This window comes from Tetranychus urticae, chromosome 1 (genome assembly GCF_039701765.1).
Source record: "Tetranychus urticae isolate SD_2017Ah chromosome 1, NJAU_TeUrti_SD_1.0, whole genome shotgun sequence".
Taxonomy (NCBI): Eukaryota; Metazoa; Arthropoda; class Arachnida; order Trombidiformes; family Tetranychidae; genus Tetranychus; species Tetranychus urticae.
In genome coordinates, this window is record NC_142958.1 from 31227648 (window position 1) to 31254615 (window position 26968).

The 26968-nt window shown below is 30.4% G+C and overlaps 2 protein-coding genes across 2 annotated transcripts; one reads left to right on the forward strand and one right to left on the reverse strand.

The window, feature by feature from the left end:
• Positions 1–174: 174 nt before the first annotated feature.
• Positions 175–1404, reverse strand: Uvrag (UV-resistance associated gene). The gene is made up of 2 exons (XM_015928968.3): positions 853–1404; positions 175–687 (listed from the first exon to the last, which is right to left on the reverse strand). Exons 1-2 carry the CDS (start codon positions 1313–1315, stop codon positions 284–286), a joined length of 867 nt encoding a protein of 288 aa, XP_015784454.1. The 5' UTR covers positions 1316–1404; the 3' UTR covers positions 175–283.
• Positions 1405–2799: 1395 nt separating this feature from the next.
• On the forward strand, positions 2800–26598 carry LOC107361964 (alpha-1,3-mannosyl-glycoprotein 4-beta-N-acetylglucosaminyltransferase B). The gene is made up of 3 exons (XM_015928927.3): positions 2800–4797; positions 25137–26321; positions 26415–26598. The coding sequence occupies exons 1-3, from the start codon at positions 4186–4188 to the stop codon at positions 26439–26441; spliced, it is 1824 nt and encodes a 607-aa protein (XP_015784413.1). The 5' UTR covers positions 2800–4185; the 3' UTR covers positions 26442–26598.
• The last annotated feature ends 370 nt before the right edge of the window (positions 26599–26968 follow it).

Below are 26968 nucleotides of genomic sequence, written 5' to 3' on the forward strand. Positions count from 1 at the left end.
GTTTTACTAGGCAATCAGAAAATTGATGAGATAAACTTTATTAACTTTTGGTCAATTAAACTTGTAACTTAAACACAATTCAACGAAATGAGAATGTTGAAGTGTATCGATTGGAAAATAACAAAACTTAAAAGACAAGAATAGGAGCAATAAGTTATAAAAAACTGAGTATGATTGAAATTGATAAACAGGGTTAATCCATCTATAATATATATATATAACTTTTAACTTGTATTTACAAACATTTGATTAGACACAAAACAAATAAAAATTGACTAACTAACTAATTATTTGTTAGCTTACACCTTTCTTCAATTAGATTATATAAGTTTGGTAATGTAGCTCTAGGATCGCTTGTTTTAAGAGACAGGTAATGCCTCAATTGGGCGATATTTTTGTTGATCAGATAAACAGCGTAATTGAAAGCAATCTTTTTATCCTTGGAATTTGTATCGCAATAAAGAGGAAAAACTCGTCCAGATTTGTCTAGTGAAGGATCAATATGATCAATTATACAGGAATTGGAACCATAAGGAATCAATGAATATCGTAGAGGAATATCCAAAAATTTAGACATCATGACGAGAAAATGGCAAACATAACCCAAAGCCACTGACAGGTGAAAATTATTTTTACCCTTAAAATCCTCAGAATCAGGAAGATGAACATTACATATGGAATATTTACCTGTAATGAAAAAAAAACAAAAAAATCCGGTTAAAACTGTTTGTTTCATAACACGACTTTATCTCAATACATAACAAAATATAATATAGAAATTGGCCTCAATACAATGGTGGGAAGTCAGTTTTGGATCAACACAAAAACACGTTTGCTAAAAGATGGACTTACCTTGACTATTTTGAATAGGATATATTTGACAAAGCTGCATGATTAGACTATTTCTACGTAAGATGAGATGGAAATTGTTAGTTTGAAGATTTATTTTCTCTTCGTTGAGATTATTTCGTTTGCTCTCTAAACACTTATAATCGATTCTCATCTGTTCTCTTTGAACATCCATGTCAATTGACGTTTCTTGAATAAGCCGGTCATTTTGCGAAGATCTATCATCTTGAGCTTGTAGGCTTGCTTTCACCAAGCTGTGCTCTTTATTTAAACACCTTATTCTGGCTTCAATCTCTTGAATATGATTCCGTAATTGTCGTTCAGAATCAATCTCCTTCAATAGATTTTCCAATTTGACTTGAGTATCACCAATCAGTTTTTCTGTTCGCCGGATAACTTTATCGGTGACACAGATTCTTTCCAATACTTTTAAACAATAAGAAACTCGTTGTTCTTGATTAGACATTGTAACGATGAGATGCACAATAGTCAGAAAATAAGAAATATAATAAATAACATTGAGACAATATAAACTTAGATTACAGTAATAAGTCAATTGCAACCAAATGAATCAAAAATGTGGTTTCCAATGGGTGGTGGTTAATAGAGCAGCTTTTGTGGCGCCATCCTCAAACATTTACATCACTCGAGTTATTGATAAGGTAGGAGGAATTAATAGCGATTCTTAAGCCATAAAAAATCCAATTAAATTACTAAAATAGATTAAAGTCAATCTCATTGATTAAACAAACTGATAAATTAAAACCATTAAAAGCAAACAAATGGTCGCATTTACCAAAGGATTATCTTTTGACGTTTGACAAGGCGTTTACCGGGAACACAAAGCTGCCATCTAAAATTTCACCAATAAACTATTCTTACTGAATTAAATTTGGAGCTATTTTCAAGTTAATAACAAATCTAATCAAGTTTCACCAACGAAATTGGGAAAGTGGCTCTGTCCATGGTATGTTTTCCAATATTTTATATCATATTTTTATCGTACGTTTTGTTTCTCAATCGTGAAAATTGTTAGTTTCTTTCTGCTACTGTGATAATGTTACTTGATCTTTCTAACTAAAGGCTGTCATTTTGTTTCTTAGGTGTATTGCCTTAAATTTGATCGCTTTTTTTCACTCTGACAGACCGAGTCACTTTTCCTGCTACTTATGTAAACCAAGTGAAATTTCATGGTTAACCATCATCAACACCAACGGTCACAAAGTTTCTTTAGCCGTTTGATACGCAATCTTTCATCTCATTCACTCTCTAACTCTTCATACCATAATGGAAGTTCCAATGTCGTTGATCATCATTCCAAGTTTTACCAATGAAATTTAATGTTACAAGACGACTTGATTTCAGCCAAACCTGGTCTCATTCAAATAGCTAATTAAAAAGCTAGATCAACCACGCATTTAGATCACAGACTGTTATTAAACATCGCATTAAAAGCAACAACAAGACATCTTTCAATATTTAATAGCTGATAAACAGATCGAAGTAAGCTTAGCTTTAAGGTTTTAGCTTGACAGTCATCTTGATTACAGTCAGACATTAAAAACCAGACGATCAAATGTTATTGTGTTGATTAATTTAATCATTAATAGCACAAGTCTACCAATCGATTTCATGATTTAATCTTCAGTCGATTATTAACCGAATCCGATTCTGGTCAAATAACCGATACTTATAAAGATAAGTTGATAATCTCATTAATATATCATGATTAGCTCTTATTTTATTAAAGTCTAATGTTTAGTTCAATGTTATTCAAGATTTAGCTACAATTAAGCTTGAAATAATTCAATTTATTATTGAATTTTCCTCTCTTCTTGTGAAAATATCTGATATCTATTGATATCTGATCCTGGTTTTGAGATTTAATATCTGTTTGGATGAAATGAGTCTTAAAACATGTCTTTTGTTGGTAGCTTTAAAAGCCAGTTTAACCTCAACAGTAACAACAATAACGACAACTCTTACAGTTATATTAGAATCTTCGAGTTTATTTAAAATGGTGAAATAATATAATTTTTAACCAAGTAAATGTGTCAAATTATGTAATGAAAATGGTGACAAATGGTTTGTTAGAGAGAGGGAAAATGGTTAGCTAAAGATTGATGCCAATAAATAAAGTGTGATGAACAAATAAACGATATTTTGTTTTCTCTCATCTCTCTATTTATTTTTCAATTTGCTTCGAACAAGTAAATATTGTCAATGATAAAGGAAGACCAATTCTGATTCAAGATAAAATAAGTTATCTAACATTATCTCCATGCTGTCTCTCATCTATTAATATTTTGTTACTGTTTTCCTCATCGCCAACACTCGATAAGTTTTCATTTAATCAATGGTTCAACCAGATTGTCATCATCATCATCACAATAACGCCAGAATCACTTTCTAATTCTATTTCTTGGTTCTTCAATTTTTTCGTCTTCTTCTTCCCTTTCATCATCCCAGTCATCTCTACTGTTACAACAACCATCAAGACACAATAGATTACAATTTAAGCTGTAACCTGCACCGAAACAGTTCTATCATGTGCTTTGTGCATAACCAACTCTTCATATTTGTTTCCGTTATTCTGTCACCATCACAACCTTCAAATCAATCAACTATCTAGTGATTTTTATCAACTTTAACCAATGACAACAAGATAAATTATTGTTACACTGGAATAAAATTGGAAAAAAACGTCACACTGATTGCGACCTTATACTTTTCATGCCAATCCATTGTTCGTCTTTATCATTTCATTTAAATCCATCAGCAAAATTCGTCCTATTCAAACCCATTTTTTCCATCAACCACTCATTCTACTTCTAGTTCATTCTTCTGGCCTTTTATTCAATTTCTTTTCACTCTACGTTGTTTCCAGTATTTTAATTATTCCATGTTGTTTCCAACTCATTACATGTAACCCAAAAATTGAGTAATTTCACTATCTAATTCAAGTGCCATTGATTTTTCCTTATCCTAGTGTCTTTCACTCTGAACTCTTCATCATAAACTAACTCAAAAGTAAAACCCAATCTAGTGTGATTCAAAAAGTCAACCTTCACCATCATCTAAACCCGGATCATCACTAATAATCCTGTTTGTTAAAATACCACCGAGAAAATGGATATACATTTCAAACCTTGTATTTAATCCTTCTATTATTCCTGACCAGTTTTTTTCGACCAATCCAGATCAAAGTCAAGCCTTAAACTTGATGACCAACATAACAATTGGAAATATCCTCTCTTTACCCAATCATCCCAATTTAAAGTACAGCTCAGTTTCACCCCTGGAACCCTCTAATTTCAGTCAAAGGTTATTGTTGAGATGAAACTTCGTGGTGGTCATCGACTTAAATTCATCTATTTCAGCGTATTACTTGCCTTAATACCAGCTTTAACCATATTGGTCCTTTTCACGGGGGACATATCAATTGATCGATCAATCTCTGGACCCTCCAAAGAAGCCATATTAACCCAACAATTGATCGAACTGAGAGAAAAGTTAAACCATGTGGAAATGCTTAACCAACAGCGTAAAATTGAAGTCAACTATTTAAGGGAAACAATAAGATCCGTGTCCAACAACGACACCCGATCGTATGAAACATTAAACCATCGAGATCAAAATAATTATGGAAGTCCAACCGGACTGGATATTCCCTACCAAAGTCATTCAGTTTCCTCGGATCAAATTGAACTTCCCACACTAGTCCATTTTTTGCCCCATCTTCTCAAAAACCCGGACCCATTGACACCAGCTTTCCGTCGAGCCTCTGCACGTTATCCCAATGGACGAACCGGTGTTAACCTAGTTCTTGGTATACCAACAGTCAAGCGTCCTGTTCAATCATATTTAGTTCAAACTCTTCGTAACATCATTGACAACATTAACCCATCCGAAAGGGAAGAAGCTTTAATAGTTGTTTTCATTGCTGAGGTAAGTTTATCACACATTTTCCTTTTTCTATTCTTTTTCCATTCTTTTTCTATTTACCTTTTTCAACATCATTTGTCAATATTAAACCAATCATTATGTCTTCATTGAACTTTACTTTCAAACCTAAAAGTAAAACCTTTTGTTTACACTCTTATTCCTGATTAACCTTAAATCACGGATTAAACCCGCAACCGTTAACCCAATCATACCTTCAATACATTATACAATTTTTTCTCTCTTCTTCTTTTTTAATCAATTCCAACAATCAACTGCACACAACAAAAATATAATTAAATGTGAATGCTTTTACTTTTGTTTTTATACTGACCCAAGTTTAATGACCTTAATCATGCCAGTAAAATTATCATTAACTTTTCTTATTTTGATACATCATTATCTTCCTCTTAAGCTGTAGTTGTTTAATGAAGATGATAATGATGATGATGTTGATGAAACAACAAAAATTAACTTCTTCCCATAGACATAGCATTTTAGCCAACTTAGAGGCAACCTGTAATGTTTGTTGATACCAACAACCCTAATTAAATGGGCTAAAATGAATGTAAAAATGAATATTAATTACAAAAGTAAAAGTTTTTCAAAATGTATATTTTTCCAGCAACATTAGGATTTTAAATTGTTGCAAATTTTAATATCCTTTTGTGACCTTTTGTTGATTGAGTCACGATGCAGTTGCCATTGTTGGTTAGTCAACAAAAATGTGTTTATGGCAAGACTTCGGTAAAACTGTACTTTTATCATGAGCAGACTTTTATCATGTTAATGTTCATTCAATAACATGATTAATAATCTCAAATAAAGATGAGTTTACTGTTGTTTAAAGGATAAAAATGGGTCACAATCGTAAGTTGAAAGCTATTTGAAAATCAAGTAACTTCAACTTACTCTTGAATCAACTTTCGTTTTACATCATCATCTTGATGATCGTTATTTCCATCATTATAATTATTATCAACATTTATGTTCATTTTCACACATTCACCTTTTTTCATGATAACCTTTACAAATTTTCCTTCACTCTCTTTCATCATGATCATCACTTGTTATCATGACAATCCAGATTCAGTTAAATCACTATTCTTGATTACAGTGAAATCATTAAGGTAACAATCAAGTAAATTATCTCAACTTGACTCAAAATCTTTCTTTCAATCGCTATGCTGACACATGTAACATGATTAACATTCAATTATTGTTCAAGTCTATTCTTGTGTCAGGTGTAATACCAGATTTACCCGGTTACCTAGAAATGGCTTCAAAGTCTCAAGAATTGTAATTGAAATAAAGCCTTAAATATCAATGAATTGCAATTACTTTTTAATGTTTTTTTCTCTCTTCTGATTAATTTTCATTATTTACTTGATCAACTTAATGTATCCTTTGTGACCTTTCCTCCAAACAAGTGTCATGTTGCCATGAAAATGTTGAATAATGTTTTCAAAAGTGAAAAGTGAAAAAAACAGAAATGACTTTTACCGTTTTATGTTCAACTTACCCAAAAAATGGTTCATTTTTCAAGTGAATCCTATTTAACCTAGATATTGTTAGATTGTAATTAATTAACTTCATAAAAAACGTTTTCCATTGTTGCCCTTTCATTTACAATTTGTTAATTCCTCACAATCAACCTTTCTAATATTAGGCAATGATGTTGATTTATCATCGTCTTTATGCTTCTTGATATCACACTTGATAAACCAACTCAATGATTACTTGAAACATCTCGATACTCAATGTTTTTAGGTCAAATATGGGTAAAGAAGATCATAATTATTCAATGTTTTTTCACCCAAAACACAAAGCAAATGCAATTAGCAAATTAATACTTAAACTGAGTTTCCCCTTAATGCTGAGTTGAACTCACTTAACCTTTTTTTTTGCAACTTGAATTAAAAGTTAACTGGGTTAGTCTGATTATTTGGTGTTGGTTAACTGACAAACTAATATAAATGATGGTGAAAAACTGATTGTTGACAATTATTTCACTCCTTCAGCTGTTTGTTTCAATTTTTTCTCCATCTAATAAAATTGATGGAAAAGCATTAAATGAAAATCTAGCAAAGTATTGATTTTCCTTTATTCCTTTCCTGATATCGATTTGAATTGTCATGAAAGTCAAGTAGCAAATTCCATTTTGATGAGCTCTACTTGAAACTCTTATAAACCCATCTACAATCAATGATAAAGTAAATTAAATTTTACAATAAAAAGTGTTTCTAATTAAAATGTGGGTTAAAAGTAAATAAATTGATCATAAAAATTCATAAAAGACCAAAACTCAAGTGTAAAAAATTATGAAAAGACAAAATTTAAATACAAAATTAAAAGTAAATTTGAAAATATCAAGAATTTGCATTTTGATCTTCAGTTGAAGGATATAATTGTTGGAATCATTTCTCATTGTTTTCAACCAATTTACTGATTAAGCTCATAATTCAAATGTTGAACCTTTTGTTTGTTCACGTCAAAATTGCTATCAAATTGTATTCATTTCTGTGTTCATCAATTTATCACATGGAGCTATTTATTGATCTTCAATGATGATTATGATTGCCTTTCAAATGTTTCTTCTGTTCATGGCTTTTCATGGAAGCTTCATTTAAGTTGTCAATTTGAAAGAAAGTTATTCATTTTGTTTCCTCCATTTAACTTGATTTTATATCTTTGTTGAATCATCAGCAGAATAAGAAGAAGAAAGATCAATAATGTTCAGTGAAATTGTAATTGAATGAAGAGAAATGAAGAGATTTGAAGGAAATATGTGAACTGTCATTCACACAATAACACTAAATGATTGGAAACACTTGCAAACACAGCAAAAAAGCAGTAAACAATTAACCAGAAAAAGCTTCTGTATTTTCAGGTCTAAATCATTTTCACTCTGATTATTGTCTAACAAATGTAATGTTTTCATTCATTGATTACTCCATTATCTGATTAAATATGCACTTCGTGATTTTACATTTTACTTTGTACTTTTTCTTGTAACAATATTTACTCCATTCTTTACCATCTTTATTTCATTTGTTTTCAAATGTACTTTCCTTTACCACATAATCAATCAGCTCAAAGATTCTGGTTTTTCTGTTTGCTTCATGTTACACAGATATGTATTTATATCTTATTTACTTTGCTTTTTATTGCTTTGGGAAAGTTGAGTCTATGTAAGATTTTAGGCAATTAGTCTATGATTCTCTGAAAGTTCAGCATTTCTCAGATTCGATCCCATGTATGGATGCATCAATGGAATATTTCAAGACCTTTGATAAACAGGTGAAGATGCATTTTGATTGACTTTCTCGCCCAAATATCACCTTGCCAATTTCAGTGCGCATTTCTCGCACTGAAATGCGTAAGAATGAAGTTCCGTTTCAAGTGCAGTTTCACTTGAATCACACTTGGAACTTCACCTGTCTCAAGAATCAATGCATTGTCACAAGTTTCATAATTTGACTGATTTCTAATAACTTTTCATTGCAAGAAAATGCATTGAAAATTTTCTGGTTTTTGTCAACTTAAGTTAAAGTCATTGAAAACTGTTCAAATTATAAGGTTATCGTAATGATTGATCAAAATATTTACATTGACCTTTTATTATAATGCGTTTGTTGTTACTTAAAGCAATCCAATGTTTTTGAATGAAACAAATGAAAGGTTTCAAGAGCAAATCTGACTTTGAAATTGAGTCAAAATATTTTTGCTTCAATTGTCTTTTAAATCTGTGGGTTTCATGAACAGGATGATTAGTTGAGCAACGAGCAAAAAACAGTTTAAACTGAAGCAATTGAAAGTTAAATTGAAAAGCTCAGCTACCATGAGGTGAAATAAAAATTCATGAGAAGTTACAGAAGCATGAATTGAGAAAGAAAGGAAAAAAAGTAAAAGAAAAAATTACCATAGATTGAGATTAAGAAATCATGAAATGTTTGGTCAACAAGATAATTGTGCTTTGAGCAGTTTCAAGACGTAAACTTGAAGTGTTAAAATTTATTCAATTAACTTGATCAACAATAAATCACTTTCTAGAGGAACGAGTAAAAGGCAAAGGTTTCCATTGGGTTCTATTTTTAACTCGTAAAACTATCTATCTACTCGAGTAGAACTACCTTTTTTTCCTTGAACTTATTTCCATCAACTCTTCTTGGAAAGTAAATTAGTAAAGAGATGATGATGATAATGATGGCGAGAGTAAAGAGAGAAGCTAAAATCTTTGTGATATACACGCTTCCACATCATTACTCTTCCGTAGTATTCCAGATCCTCCCAGTGATCGACCTACCTTTTCACCTTTAATCAAGGTAATGTTTAAACTACTCGTTTTATTATCATGATCACCCTGTTGATGCTTTCCTCTGTTCCTCCTTTTCTCTGAAGCTTCTCTTCTATGTTTAAAATGCAATTTTATATCCACTCGAAGACCAATAAAGATATCAAATTGTGACTAGTTGATCCTAATTGCGTTTCACTCAAAATACGTTTCCAGTTTGATTCAGTTATTGCCTTTTGCGCACCTTTTCAGGTTGATTATGCTATTAAAATTGTATCCTTAATTGATTACAATTTTCAACTGTTTAATGGTTTAACTACTCAGCAACAATCATCATGAATTGAATGTTGAAAACTAGAAATGAGTTTTGGTTTCTCGTTAACCCAATGGCGTCTAAAAATAGCTTGATGAGGAGGAAAAGGTTGAAATTGAATTTTTGTAAAAATGAAATGAAAACAAGAAAATGATAAAAATGATAAAATAATATCCTAAAGATGAGCTTAATTTAATAAAGCATGGAAGTTTATCTGATAGGCAGAGAAAAAGTAAAATTTCAATTGGATATTTTTCTTTCAACCTTTTCTTTTTCATTTTATGTCATTCTTCCAGTCTTTTTACCTTCTCATCTCAGTCTTCATCTTCTCCCTTCCATTATTATCACTTTCAAAAGCTGCATCTTGACTTGTGTCCACCCAATCTTATACCTGGTAATCAAGATGACCATTGTTTAGCACACTTTCATTTTTTCCATTCTCTTTCATTTCTCATCTTCAGCTTTTCCTTTCATCTTGATCATCGCCTTTATCTGCCCACTTTTCAGCCTCAACATCATTAGATTCAATACAAAGACCTTTCCTTTTCCTCAGTGAAACTAGACTCAGATTTGATTAACTTTATTCAGACACAATCATTATCCTTCTTAATTTTCACACATCATTGTCATGAATGTTTCTCATTGTGTGATGAAAACTGCGTTAAAATGTGAACATTCAGTCAATACACTTTCCATTGAAACCTTCAATCGACTTTTAAAACAATAGTTAAAACAATTTCCGACATCATTGACACTTTAAAATTTAAATTTTCACACTTGATCAACTTTGAACAATCAATTGTTATTAAATTTGTACAAATTGCTTTACCATGTTACCATGAAACGCTATGTCCACATTGTACATTAAAAATGCATTGTAAAGTTAACAAGCAAAAAATGATATTAAATTACTATTATTGTAAAATAATGGAGTACAAAATGTTATCACAATTTAAGATTAACTTTCAAGGCAACCGTAGCATGAAAGGTTTAAATTGAAGCAAACACTGAATGTTAAGAAGCCAGCATCATGGTGGGCAAATGAGATGAAATTTGATAGCAACAAATGAACTTTTAAAATTCAAAATTCTAGGTAATGATGATTATCCGAAATTAAATGTTAATTTGAACGGGAAGAAATGCTTTCAAAGTTTACCAATTGGACGTTAAATTGTAAATGAATGAAAAACCAGAAAATGAAAAGAGCAACAAAAAGATGGAAAAGCCTGAAACAGTTAACAATTTAATCTAAATTTGTTAACTACTAGTTTCAGGTAAACAGAGCAAATCGAATCGAATAAAGAGACGACCAAAATTAACGGAAAATTTGTTGAACATCAATTTCTAAGCCCAAAAAAAACATCATTTATGTGTGGTTACGACCTTTTTCACGCTCTACCTGTAATAAAGCCGCTTAACCAGCTTCCTTTTGCTTTTCAAATTATCTCAATTCAGGTTCACCAATACATTTCATATTAAAGTAGTTATGATCATCATGAGAGGAACCAAAAAAAGGTAATAAAGGACAAACAAAAGAGCTACAAATATCAACAAAACTGTTTAAAAAAATAAACACATAAACTTGCAGACTAATAAGGTGAACATTTTTTTACGAAACAAAATTAAGGTAAATTGTTTGTTTTTTACACTTGTTGAGTGATGATGATGATAATGATAGACCCAATGGTGATGAGCCTTTCATGGTAATGATAATGGTAAGAGTGGCAAAATTATGCCAAACTTAACGATCATTTTAGCTATTGTCTGATTTGCTTTTTTTGTGCATTCAACTCTGTTCCTTGCAAGTTGAAGAAAAATTGATCATTTTCTTCGATAAATTGTTCATTCATGCTTTTCTCAAATCATTTTTCCTTTCATGCTACTTCCATCATCCTCATCATTTACCTTTATCTTCTTCGTCTTGATGTTGGTTCACTTTTACTGAAGCAAAAGTAAAAATGATTCTTCCTTCTTATACGACTGTCAATTTGGTTGATTCATTGGTATCGACTTTAATCAATATTCAATGAGAAAACTGATTATCATGATTAAGAATCTCTTCTTTCACTTGATTGCTATACTTTCCAGTAACAATGTTTATATTAATCTTGATTTCAAGTTTGCTTTTTTACTCATCGAGATCGACCTCATTCGTTAATCTCTAATGAATTTATTGATTAAACCATGAGAGGTAAATAATTACATTTCACTATGAAACAGGATTTGTGATTAATAACAATTTTGTCATTTGCAAAACCATTGTTAACCAAAAACTCCCTGGAAATTGATAGTTGTTTCTATCCTGAAACTTATTGAATTCATATTCAATGGTTAATTGTGAACATTGCCATTATTCTGTGTCAATTTTGGTGAAAATTAAAGTTAGTTTTGTCTATTGATTGCTGATAATCTAATCGCAGTTTGCTTTTCTTGGTGTAAATGTTTGATTTACTCATTAAATACTTGGTTAAACTTCACTATTCAGCTTTTTTGTTACCTTAAAAATCCAAATCGATACTTTTATCGATTCATTGAAAGTGTTTGTTTCACTTTGCAAATGCTTATTTTGCTCTTTTTACATCTACAATTGATCCAACAATTTAATGACAATGAACTTGGACATTTGAAAAGCATTAAAAGTAATTTGGTTGACTCAAGATGAGCTATTCAATTGATTTAGACAGTATCGATTCAATCGTTTTAACATTTCTTCTTCAAACTGAAAACTCATTCATTAAGTGAAGCTATTATTTTGGCCAATCTTTGTATCACAAAACTAATGGTTATTCAACAGAGAGTCAGAGAGTTGCTAATTTTCACCCAAAAAGTTTCCTTCCAAACCTAATGTCTATTTGATGAGGTTTGATCATTATCATTATCACCAGAACCATTTTGATTTATTCAACTGCCATCATATTCAATGATCCAATTCACAAAATTATTTCTCACTTTTTCTCAATTTCCATCATCTTTCAACTTATGTCCAAAGCGATTTCAATATTGACAAAAATTATTCCTTACCATCGAACAATTCAATTGAATTTCGCTTTAATTCAATTCCAAATTTGAATACAAATTAAAAATGCCAAGAATCGTCGAATAAATCGTTTTTGTGCTTTTGCATTATTACGCTTATTGAAGCTTCTAGCATTTTCATACAAAACTTGATCTTGCATCCCGGGAATGGCTGCTAATTTCATTATTATTGTCATGAAGTACTTTGCTGTAACTCAGAAGTTCCATTTTCGTTATCAACATTAAAAGGATTACTCTTATATTATTTATTATAACAGTTTCAGTTAATCTTGATTTTAATCTCAACAATAAAATGATGATTTATGTGCAACTTTATTTCCCCTGTTGCTTTATTGATACTAAGCTTATCATAATAACTTATTTTATTGTTGAGATATTATTGCTATTATCATTGTTGATGCTCAATTTGAGTTGTCAGAACTCGCAAAAGTCACTTGAAATATTAATAAAATTATCTGCAAAGATTATTCCATTGTTATTTATGCAATTCTGTCTCGTTTTGTCACATTCAACTTTGACTAAAATTGATTTTACCCAAAAGTAAATTCAACTTGTCATCTTTATAAAGATTATTATTATTATCTTTACCTTTCAAAATGATCATTTTGTCCAATTCGCGGCATTTCAACTGTCTACTTGATCTTTTGTGTGATAACGAACTCACAAGGGAAGTGACTTTTTGTACTTTTTCTAGTTTAACTTTCATTTCCGAAACCGAAAGATTCCGAGAGAATTAATTAATCATAAAAACTATTGATTAAAAGGTCGACTTTTATGCGAAGTGCTTTAGACACTACCCTTGTCAGTAAGAATAACTGTTGAAATTCATGATACAATGTAGTTTTCCTTTCAATGCTCTTCGTATTTTCTCATTGTCTTTGAATGAAGAATCTGAAAAGTTTTGATTGATTGACTGATTCATGTGTGGTCAGTCTTTTGATCCCTTTTTGATGTGCTCTTCAACCATCATTGTCAATAAATAGATATCTGGTTTAATTTTATTAGTTAAAGCCAATTCAGCAGAATCATACTTTTCTTTCCAAAAACAGTTTCTTTTGATCATATGTCAAACTATCTCGGTGGCATTTCTGTCACTAAATCATTTGTTTTATCAACCTTGACAGTTTTACCACTGATCATGACTATCAGTCTTACCTGTAATTGAATAAATTTATTGTGACTCACAATATTCGTAGAAAAAGATCTAAAATTTATGTTTCATGTTTGATGTTGAAAATAGATGAAATTTCAGCTTGGAATCATTAAGAGACTGAAAATACTTTGCGCAAGAACAATTGTACTTTCATTTCATCCAAGATCAGCTGATTTCAAAAAAGAATCAGCTTCAATAGCTGTAATTGGAACTTATAGTCAGATCAGATTCTGCATTTATTGCACACCTCTTTATCAAGCGTTTGCTCTAATAATTGCTTTCGACCTCATCAATCTATCACAAAGTTTACTTTGAACTAACTAATTTTGACTAAAAAATCCAAGTCTTTTTCCTGATAAATTGCACAAAGTTGAATTTGTGCAAAGTTCAACTTATTAGAAGCATTCGTCTTGAACAACAGAAAATAGAAATTATTCAAGATTTGATTCTTGAATTTACGGCAATTTAACGATTAAATTGATTGCTTGAAATGTTGTGATTGGAAGCTCAGTTTGTTTTGAAAGTTATGCTTTCAGGACTCGCTGTTCTTGTCTAAAGGCTAAAGGCACAAAAACACACAGAATGCAATTTTATTAATTATAACTAATGATACAAACTTTTCCCAAAAATAAACTATCAATTGTCAAACTTTAAAACTGCCTTTATCCACTTTTCCTGTGTTTTTTTGCTCAGCTGCTTGATTCCTGCTGATATTATGTGTATAAACCTGAGGGTTTCAACAGAACTCATTCAACAACACAATAGCTTTCAGTTTTTTGTCATTATTGTTCAACTTTTCAACTTTAAGCTGCTCCAATGATTTGCATTAAATTGAAACTATCATAAACTGATTGAGTTTAAGCATAATAGAAACAAAAATGTTCATTTAATTTCCATTCTAATTGTTGTTATGATTCGTTGAAAAGTTCAAGGTTCATTTTCCATCGTCAGTCTAGTCTGTCAAACCAGTCTGATGGTGAATGCTAATGAAACCGAGATTTATTGTTTTCCATGATAAATGGTCTTCACCATAAAGTCATAATATGTAATCAGTCAAGCTGACCAATGTTTATTTAAATTATTGCATTTAATTTCCACAAAATTTTGAATTTTTTTCTCTTCAAAATCGACTTTATTTGAACAGACATTCGATACATGAAATCGAGACATGAAGTAGGATGAGTTTGATGTACAAAATAACTGATTGCTGTTCATCATGAACCAGATGATCCTGAAGTTAACAATAAATTAGTCGATTACCATGAAGTTGCTGTTGGTTTGTCAGAAAATCAGTCAATCTGAGTTCATCTAAAATGTTCTTTGTCATCTCAAACTCTGCTTTTAAGTTGAAGTTGATTCTATTTTCACGATTCATTGATTCACATTTCTCGAGTTTTATCAACTCTGGTTTTCCTTAAAATTCACTGAATATAAATTGATACTTTTTTTGTCTCACTTAACCTCAATGATTTAAAATTTGTTATCGATTCCACTGAATCTGGACTATTGTCATCTTTTGTATAAACTTGAATGAACTAGAAAACGAAAAAAAACTCAAGTTCAGCGATTCAATATCACACTCGATTGAAACTTTCCTGAAGCAACTTTATTTCTATGTGAAGCCATTGCCAATTTTGATTGCTTTTCACATTCTATTTGTTTTTTTATCGTAATAGATGACCATTGGTCAATCTCTTTACGACCCCAAAGAGACTTCAACTCAAGTCTCACAAAAATAATCAACTCAAAGCTAGAAAATACTAGTCAGCATATTTCGATCATTTTCATGAAATCAAAAGATTTTTAATTAGAATTTTCATAAACATAAAATCAATATCTTTCAATCGTTATCATGAACATAGTTTTAGGACAATTGTAGGTCATTTCAAAAGAAGTCCATGAAAAAAATTTAAGGTTTTTCCATAAAACATTAAATGTCCTTTGCCAACAACCCATGAAAACCTATTTTGTTGATTCTGGTTTGGGTTTAAATTTTGCTCATTTCACTTCTAGATATTATTTCCTGAAACATCGAACTAAAGCTGAAACTTTCTGTTTCTTTGCTTTTCTCCATTAATTTCACCATCAAACGAACAAGTTTGAAAATTTGGCAAAAAGGGTTGAATTCCAACTTAACTTGCTGTTCAACTTGAACATTGAAATTGTAAAATTTTTAGTTGTTTAACTTTTTTCATCAAATTTTCTCTATTTGATTATCATTATAAACTTCATTTCAACGTCAATAACTATCAATAATTTGATAAACTTTGTCAGTAATTCACTGACTTGGCCACTAAATTTACTTGAGCTGTTCATGTTTAACCCAAGGCACAATTTTCATTCACCTAAATTGATGATTTGAAATTTTCTTTATCAAATCTGACTTTTATTCAAGTAAACCTTGTTATCTTTCCCATGGTGAAAGGTTTGACTCAAATTTATTGAAAAAAATGTATTAATAACGATATTTTGTATCGATAAATTTCACCGATAAATTGAACCTTTTCTTCTTATTTTGCTTGAACAGTTGATTCTGACTTTTCTTGCAACATTTTTATCTCCTTTTCAGATAATTTATCATGAATATCTTATACACTCTGAGTTATTCCAATCAAACTCATATTCTCATCCATATCCATCCTCATCTTCACCCTTCCCTCATCTTTGATCATTCATCAAACATTCATTTTTTAAACATTTTGCTTCCTTTCGTTTCGTCAAGTCGTGAAGTCTTTTCAAATTTTTTAGATATTTTTGCTTCCATTGAAAGGCCTTTTTCCTCTATTGATAACAAACATGATTTTAACATTTTTTTGCATTAGAAAGCAAAATGTATTAATATCATGGTTGTTTCAAAAGTTATTCATTTTCTGTTGTTCCTTTCCATTTTTTTACATGATAATATCATGAAAGATCAACTATTAACCATGACAACAACAACAGCAACTAAAAATAAGACCAACCAAGCAGAGACATTTTTTTACTTTGCAAACGTTGTATTCACTAAGTTTCATTTTTTCATCAATATGCAATGAAACTCAGCAGACAGCCAAATGTTGTAATATTTACCTATCTGTGCATGATTATTATCATTATTTATTTATGTAAAAGTCAAAATAAACACCTAAAATATTACATTCTGATTAATATTATTCAGATTGAACATCGATTTCATTGAAAATGATTTACGTTTCTTCCATTCAATCGTTATCATGTAAAAAAACTCTTCTCTATATCCTCACCATTGGATGCAAAAGTCAATTGCAGCCTTTTCTTGATAAATGACCAAATGCTAATAGTAAAGCTAATAACATTTTGTTGACTAAATTTTGGCTAATAATTCTATTAATTCTGAATAATGATAAAAAGCTCATCTTTGCATTTTAAATTGGCCAACATTGTCAACAACAGTAGCTCAATTTGTCACTAATCACTGTTCACTAAAATCTTGAACAATGAAACTCAAGCATCAGGAAAACTAATCAGATTAGACTAAAAGAAAAGAGTAAAAAAAGTAATTTGCAAAAGTAATTTTTCATGATAACCCATTTATCCAGAGATGATTTCATGTAATATATCGGCTTAATATCTTTGTTAATCCTTTCCATCAACTTTCCATCAGCAAGAACAAAATGAGATTAATCAATCCTCTTCAATCTCAATCAGAAATGCTTATTATACTATCAATCTATAAGATTTTTTGCATTTAAATAACCAAGAAAAGGAAGAAAAAAGATAATCGAAGGAGAAAAAAGTTGCTTGAATGTTTTTGCTCGATGATGCTGAGAATGATGAGAATGATGAAAAGCAATGACCAGGAAAGAATGATGATCAAGGCTCAATAAGTTTGTATATTGACCAATTGCTTTTTTTATACAAACAACAAGATGAAAAACGCACATAATCACATCCCTTTCATCTTGATGTAGCTTTTTTTTATAGTTTTAACCTTTTCTTTTCCATCTCAATCATCCTCATCATCTTCATTGTTACTCTTTTCACTTTCATCTCTCACTTTTTCATGCTCATTTTTTGCCTTCTTTTTCCTTCCAATAACATGTCCAAATTGCTGATTGCAAAGTACATTTTCCCTCACAAACTGACCCTTTATCTATCCACAGTTTTTCATTGCCTTTCTTTCATCATTTTGCAAATTCTCATCATTCTATCAGCGTCATCTTCTCCTCTTTCACTCACCTTTTTTTTGTCATCACTGTTTTTGTATTCATCATGAAAGTCAATTGATTTCAACCACAAGATGAGTTTGAATCAAGGATTACTTTGAACTCAAGTTAATAACCTTTATCTCTGATCGTTGATGAGATTTATGTTTTATCGTTGTGATTGTTACCAAAAGAAAGTGAACCAGAAACTCTTCTTTTTTCATGTACTTTTTCAATGGTTGCTCATGATGAATTCATAAAAGATACAAAACATTTGAAGGAAAAAAATAGACGAATGATGTAACATTAACTGATGAAGCAAGGAAGAAGAAGAGAAAAGGTAGATTTGAGGAAGAAAAAAATTGATGTAAAAATGGTGAAAAGTTTGCAAATATTTTAGAGAAACTTAAATTCGGATGCAAAAAATAAGGTTAAAAACATGGTTAAAATGTTAAGTAGAGTGTAATCTTTTCACTCTTATTTTTGTGCTCTTTTAATGCTTTTCAATTTAATTTCATATTCAGTGTTGAACAGCCTACGAACATATTCAAATGGCCTGTCAGCTAATAAAATTGAAAATAATAAAAAATCATAACGAGTTTAATTTCACCTTTTTCAAGGTATAATTTAATCAATACCTTGAAAGGGATCAATTCAACTATCAACTAAACCTTTTTCAGCGTTGAATAATTTTCTGTAGAAAAGTGAATCAGATTATCTTTGGTAATGACGATAAACATGATAATGGTAATGATCAATTTAATGGTAAATTGTGTTCAATGGCCATTCAAATCAGCAATTTAAATATTCAATTCATAATTTTAAATCAATATTTGCTGTTTCTGTGTTTCAATTGAATTTCATCTATTAATTGTCTCACTCTTAACGATACGAGCAAAAGATCGCTTTTTCGTTGAAACATTTCTCAATAATGTCAAGAACTTTGTTCATATTTATGTTGAACATTTCAGGTTTTGATCAATCAACCTTTTGTTTAGTTCAAAGCTGAATTTCAAGATTACATTTTATCATCAGATTAGATTCTGAGCTTGAGTAAAATGTTCATCTCAAGTTTTCAATTTTTGTTGAACTAAACTAATCCATCAGTCTTGAATATAATCCTTTCTGTTTCATTGGAAATATAAGTTTCCAAAATTGTGATGAAACTGTTATCAAAACAAATCAATATTATTTTCATATTTCAACAAATCAAATATAAAATGCAAAACTGAAATTGACTTTGAAAATTATTCATAAACTATCTCAAAATGGCCAACATAAAGTCAACTCTGTTTTTATTGTTGGTTTAAGTCTTGAAATGGAGTTAAATTTAATCTTGAAAATCTCATTTACTCTGTAAAATGACCCAATTTAAAGATGAAACACTCAACATCGCACCATTTCCCATGTTGAACCCTTTCCATTGACTAAGCCTACAAGATGTCTCTTTGATATTAAAGATGAGAAATTATTTATCTCATTTCACCTCAGTTAACATGTTAAATCTATTGTCATTATCTGTAAACCAAAAATGTCGACTAAGAATCTTTTCTTACCTCATCTTTCGCTTATCTCTAACATTTACCCTTTCATGATCATCATTAGCACCTTTCCTTTGTCCCAAGTCATCTTACAAATTTACAGCTCTTCTGGAAACTACCATTTTATCCCTTTCATCATCATCCTATCATTATATTTTCATTTCTTTACCTCTTTCCATTATCTTTTTTTATCTCACTTTCATTCAACTTTCTTTCCTCTTCATGGAATCCTGGAAATTGGTTATTAACATGATACAAATGTAAATGTTATCATGAAATTGGATCCATTCTTTTCCCTGTAAAATCATAGGAAAGTGAAGCCAAAAATTAGCTGTAAATCACTTGAGGCCAACATGCGCGTGTCTCACCTATCATTCATAATAATACATCTTAACAGTACAATCTGATTTAACGAATGAATTGTCTTATAAATTGAAGTATTTTACGCTTCCCTTAACTTTCATATTCAACATTTGTTTCCTTCAAAACTCTTTCATCTTCACTTCATCATTATCTTTCTAAAAACTAGCTTCTGCTTTTCATTTTCATCTTTCATCTTTCAACCTTTTTCCTCTTCTCAACTTTATCAAAATGATCAACATTTCTCTGTGTTTCAAGCAGCGTTCAAAGTGTTTCACCTTTAAAGGTGGTTTGAGAAAAGGAAAAGGTAAAACAAGATAAGGAGAAACAAAAAAAAACTCAACTTCCAAATAAGAAGAAAAGTCTAAAACAAACAGATGAAGATGAATTTGAAGTCTGAAATGTTTTCAAGTTTCCTCTGCAATCCAAATTCACAATTGTTTCTCAAGTGGACTCAGTCACGTTATCATGTAAACTTGAGGTTCCATTGAAAAGACTGACCTCCAGTTTTCACATAATAACATTGACTGTTAATCCAATTGTTAAACCCTAATTTTTCAGGTTATTTTTTCTTCTCACTCAATCCCAGAAGCCATCAATTGAACCAATAAATCTTTAATCTATTCACAGAATAATTGGAATGATGAAAATGGCCATAAAAGACAGAAAATTGTTTCCAACAGATTTTCGATTCTCTGATGAACACAATTAACGTCAATAGGCAAACATGATTGACATGAGAAGGTCACTAAATGTTTGTTGATCAACACTTTTCGCCCATCTTAAATGAACTTATTCATCCACCAATCTCCTCTTCACTCACCAATGAACATCTTCCTATGAGCCTTTCATTGTTATTACATATTCCCTTGAGTTGAATTTGATTCTCGAAGAAAAGTCTCCTTTGAGAAGAAGAAAAAATTACAAGCAAAACTTTTTGCCTTTTCCTTCAAGTTTCTTCCTTTCCTCATCATCTTTGTTTCCTCTGACAATCATGATGTTCATGTTGAACATTATTATATCCTCAGATTATTATATTATATATTTTCTTGTGCCTTTCTTCATGCCTTTAACCGACTCTCAAAATGAACTTGTCATTGCGTGATTATCCTTTTCATCCTTCATTGTTTCAACTTGATTAAACCTTTATCACTGAACAGTTTGCATTCATGAAAAAATAAAACACAAGAAAAAGCCTTTTTTCTGATAATTTAATATTCTTGGTAAAAAAGATGAAAAAATATTCTAATTCATTCATCATGAGTTGATCACCATAGCAAAAGAGTAACTTCATTAATTCACGTAAAAAAGGAAAACATTGTTATCTTGACAATCATGCAATCAACTGGAATTTAAATTTACCAGAGCGTATCCATTATCTTATCATCCTCTGCATCATGACTGATCATGTTCATTTGATTATCATTTTTACATTTCGTTTTCTTGACTCAAAAAGCCAAATGGTTAAAAAATGTAAATCCATTGTAAGTTGAAGGCAAAGAGTTAAACTTATGCTCTTCCAATCAATTGATTTAGGAAAAGCAAATTGACATTAAATGCAACTCATTTACACTTGTGTCCAGTTTTACGGCAGCAAAAGTCATCAATTAACAATCGCCAATCCTTAATCATTATTTATCTGCATTATTAACTTTCCTTTTTGTTTTCAATCGATCAGACACTTTTCATTGTTATTTAATATCTTTCTGTTATAACTGTAATCCAAACTTATATTACTTCATTTATCGTTGTCAACAACATTATTTTGTCAGTTCTGTCTCTTTTTCCCTTCTTTTCACCATTATTCAATTACAATATCATTTCGTTGTTATTGTTGTTTCTCTATTAGTTTCGTCTTTATCCTTCGATTGTCTATTTTTACATAAAATAATGTTCAATATCGTTTCAACCATTTTTATTTTACTTTAAATGTTGACAGTTTCATGCCATTTCTGCCAGTTCAGTTGAAACAAATCAAAAAAATCTTTACTTTTGAAAATGTCTTTTTGTTTTTCAACAAATCTTACTTTTCGTCCGTCTGATCAATCTAAATTCAACCTTTTCTTTCTAATCATTGAACACGATTTCGGCCAATTTTTTCGTAAATGCAATTCTTGAACTTCAAAGGTGAATCTTGTGATTCAATGGCATCATTTCATCAGAATTTAAATGATTCATTGACTTAAAAATCAAGCTTTCTGAAACACTGAAAAGGTTTAGAAAATTTCCAGACGAAATATTTCCATGCATTTCCAACAATCAATCTAAATTATGCAAACATAATTGTATTCAATTTTCATGGTTTAAAAACTAAACATTTCCTCTAATATCTGACTTTATTTTCATTTCTTTGAATCATGAAATTATCTTGAAACGAATTGCTTAACTGATGCTCAAATCAATATTAGACGATTTGATACAAAATCTGTTTGATTTGTCTCGAGAAGACAAAACTATATTTAGATGATCATCTTGAGCATGAAATATTCACTTTGAATGAGAAGACAATTTATCCTTTTTGTTTCATCGTTACAGCATTACATGATAATGTAATCTAAATGGGTTAACATTTCGCTTACCAAAAATGATAAATCAAAATGGCAATTTACATTAACATGAATCATTATCAATTAGATGATTTATTTTACTCTTTCCGATACTTTCCAACCAAATGTTTCCACTTATTTAATGTCAATCCCTTCAATCTTAATCTTGCATTAATCTCATCCATTTGCATTCAACTCAATGAAACTGATTAACAAACTAAATATTTGCAGGTTATATTGAATGCACTGTTAACCCTTTTTACTTTTAATTATTTCCTCACTTAATCATTGAACCAATTTTTTTCAATCCTTTCATCAGATTGAATAAGTGTTTGCTCAAGATAGTTGCCATTGAAACAATGAAAGCTAATTGGTTTCATTAACAAAGGCAAAAACTTACAAAATGATATTATTTATAACTTTTTTTTCTTAGCATTCATTTATTAATTGCTATAATTAACCTTTCAAATTATTTTCAAATTAAATTACGTTTTTCTTTTTTTCTCTTTCCTTTGATTCTAATTGGATTGAGTCTTTAGAGTTAGGGGCTTTCCCATCAAAGTTTTTTAATAGTGATACTAAGTACATGTAAGTACTTATTAGTTAAATTAAGTCAATTTTAATTAAAAACAATTTTTTGCCTAATTTTAGAGCGCCATCTCCAAGATAAAAAATTAATTTCAAACACAATCAAAAATCACTTTTATTTAAATAAAATAATAAACCAATTTTTCATTCACATAACTGCGCGTGTCTTTTTGCTTAGTTAGATAAGTTTGATGGAAATAGTAAAGCTTGGTTTTGATCAAACATATGATCAAAAAACCAAGCTTTACTAAGAAAATCAACTATTTTGTGTTGATGGGAAAGCTCTTTAATTTCAAGTTTAATTTCATTGTTTTAAATATCAATTGCTTGAAAGAATCAACATTTCCAGTGAAATTAACTTTAAATGGATCCATTTACAGATTGAAATGTTGTTATAATGATTATGAGAAATGATATTATTCTGTAAACTTTTATCATGCAAATGCTCATGAACTTGGTAAAGAAAAAGTTATTTACTTTTTACATTAACATTTCCTATGTAAATGCAGTAAAACAAAATTATTGTAAATTTAACCATTTTTATCGATTTATTTATTTATTCAAATTCAACTCATTTCATGATTGTGATATTTTGCTCCAATTTTCATTCAATATTGAGTCTGGATAAGATTTTGATTGCGAATAAAAAGATTTTCCAATAAAACAAATTGTTCCATTTTCACCATTTAAATGTTGGGATTGTTTTCAGATTCATCTGGTCAGATAGCTCAAGAGTATTAACCAAATGGATTCATTTCAAATTGATGCAATTTTTGTAAATCACTGAAGCCAACAGAAAGCTTTCAATCGATTTTGTTTTCTCATCTTTTCCAAGGAACAAGTTTTATGTAACTTTGATGATCAACCAGAAAATGCACTTATTTCATGAAATCAAATTTTCTGTATCCGCACAACAGATCACTTCGATTTTCGGTTAAACCTCCGGGTGACCTAAGAGTTAGAGAGCTGAAACTTTTTATTCGTCGATAAAAATGGTTAGTCCACATCAACGATCGAACACTTTTTTCACCCTTAAAACCCCACAAAGTCCCAATTCTTAACTCGAAAGGAAAATTTTTGTATTTACTTCTTTAGTATGTTCAATGCTCAATGTTAATATCATGTTTTTTCATGATCTTTTCAATCTCAGGGTTGGCCAAATCTTGTTAGTAAATGATATTAAATCTTAAATCTCTTTAGTAAGAATCTTAAAACCTTGAACTTTTCTGTGAAATCTTGAATCAATTTGCTTTTTTAATCCAGTTTTAATCAACTGAAGATTCAATTTCACATTTTTTAATCTTCTTAACATCATAATCATAAATTGATTAATATTAATGGGAGTTTCATCAATTGCCAGTCAACAATTAGACGTGATTTATGTTTGATGTTTCAATTAATTCAACTTCATGTCAACCTTTACAATTTTGCGCTGTTTTAACCAAATTAAATGAAAATCAACATTTTCAATGCTTCTTCAAATTTCAATATTAAAATGATATTCAAAGGAATTAACTTCTTCCATTCAATGTTTAAACATGAACAAAATGGTTGATTATGAATGGAAATTTTTCTTGAATTGATTATTATTTTAATTATTTAATCTTGGGATGATGCTGTTGATAAGTATGATTGTAACAATTCATGATTAATTGATTTGAGAGGAAAAAAGGAAACTAAGTTACATTACGAATTCATCAATTATTGCTATTCATTAAATCAACTTGAATGCATTTCAATGTAATTAGCATTAACCTTGATTTATTAATTTTGTTGATGTTTACTCATTACAGAGTTTCTTTGTGATACTTAACCATCGTCAAATGAAATATCATTTGAACAAAAAAAGCACTTAGAAACAAAATTCGGGAATCTTTTGTTGATTTATTTTGCTCTTTTACAAGCAAACCAACGTTGAATGAATAAATAGATGAGTTGAATTATCTTGTGATTGATGCATAATAAGGGTTGAATGTGAATACTGATGAATGAGTCTCTAAAGTTTCATCTACAGATTCACATTTACCTTCACATTATTGATAAAAAGATCAATGATGAAAAAAGAAAACAATTTACCTTTTCACTTTTTCTAATGTTATTTTCAGATTTTCATATTCACTTTTGATGGTTTTATCAATATGAGACGATTTACCAATGAATGACATTTGATTTCAGGCTGTTCCTTGCAGTTAGTTAATTGTCTCTAGTAATTCTTGGGTTTCAAGTAATGAATAAGTGTTGGTGTTTTTAGGTTTGAAACCAGACAAATGACTGATTGAACCTTTCCATTAATATTGATTTGAATGCATTATTTTAATACTTTTTTTCTGGTCTTTTTTGGTTTTGTCTAGACTGACATGGTTCACGTTAAGAAGCAAGTGGCTGAGTTGGAAGGTGAATTCAGTGAATTTATCGACTCTGGTTTATTGGAGATAATTTCACCCTCTGCTGCCTATTATCCTGACTTTAATTCAAGCCTTAAACAGACGCTGGGCGATCCAATGGATCGAGTTAAATGGCGAACCAAACAAAACCTTGATTTTGCCTATTTAATGATGTACTGTCAGTCAAGAGGAGTCTATTATGTTCAATTGGAAGATGACATTATAACCGAACCAGGATTTTTGACCAAAATGAAGACCACAGCTCTTAAGCACACAGCTGAACGCAAAGATTGGTTCATCATTGACTTTTGTAGTCTCGGGTTCATCGGTAAAATGGTTAAAGCCGTTGACCTTCCCTTTTTAATCATCTTTTTCATTATGTTTCACAATGACAAGCCTGTTGACTGGTTGCTCTTTTCAATTGGTAACGTTCGCTATTGCCGAACCGATGGTACGGAGAAACAATGTCGCCAAGCCATTTCACGCCATTGGATTCAACATTGGCCTTCACTGTTTCAACACATTGGAACACATTCCTCGCTGAAGGGAAAAGTTCAAAAGTTGAAAGAGAAGAGCTTTGGTAAAGTTTCAGGATTTCAGGCTCACACTGATAATCCTTCAGCAACTGTAACCTCAACCATTCAACAGTACAAAACCTTCTCTGCTTCTGGTGTCTACGAGGGTTACACTTATTTTTGGGGCATTTCACCCAAGGCGGGTGATTACATACTCATTGAGTTTACTGATCCAATTGTGATTGACAAGTTTTTCATACGAACCTCCAATTATGAGCATCCGGAGGACAAGTTTTACAATACTACGGTTGAGGTTCAGCCACTCTTTAAACTTCTGCCTCCGCCACCCGATATTGTACCGTCTAATCAGTTATCATCTTCATCTTCATTGTTAATGTCATTACAGTCATCTCCATCCAACTCACATCCATCCTTTGATCAAGCATCTGGCTCTTTCAGTCAAGCTGATAAAGTTCAATTAACTAATCAATACAACCGGACGTCCGATGGTTTTGTGGTTGTTGCTGATTTCAAGTCAACAGGGATTGCTGAAGGTTCTTGTGCTCATTTAGGTGCAGTAAAGATGCTCAGAATTCATTGTCACGTCGATTCTAGTAAATGGGTTCTAATTAATGAAGTAAGTAATCAGCTTAATCAGGATTCACAATTTATCTTTTCTTTTCAATTTACTAATTGACTTTTTTTTGTTACTCTTTCCTTGCATTTACAGATTTACATAAAGCCAAAGCTAAAGTGAAACAAAAAACAAAGCCTTAAATCTTTGAGTAAAAACAATAAATTTATTTAATAAAGCAAACACAGCAAATAATATTGTTAACAATTTGAACCAATTTGTTTTTTTTTGTAAAATAAAAATCGAAACTCGAAAAAATTAAATTTTAAACAAAATTAAATCCTTTCTATTGTTTAATAATGAAAATTTTACACTCAAATCCCTTCGTCTCTTCCTCAATACTCAGCACCAGTTGATTAATCTAGACTTTGATTAACTTTCATTTTGCCTCATCATTGACTTGTCTCATGGAAGTGAAAAGGCCAATCAATTGTGTCCATTTTTTGTTGATCTGATGAAACGTTTAGCTAATTACAATCGACTGCAACATTTGATTTGTCATTTCCTAATTCAAAGGCTTATTGACTGTCACCCATTTAAATCCATCGTAACATTCATTTACCATTTATGTCAACCAAATTCAGTGTTTTTTTATGAGTTGATTCAACGTTTAACTCAACAATTGGTTAATGTTTGATGTTGATCAACTA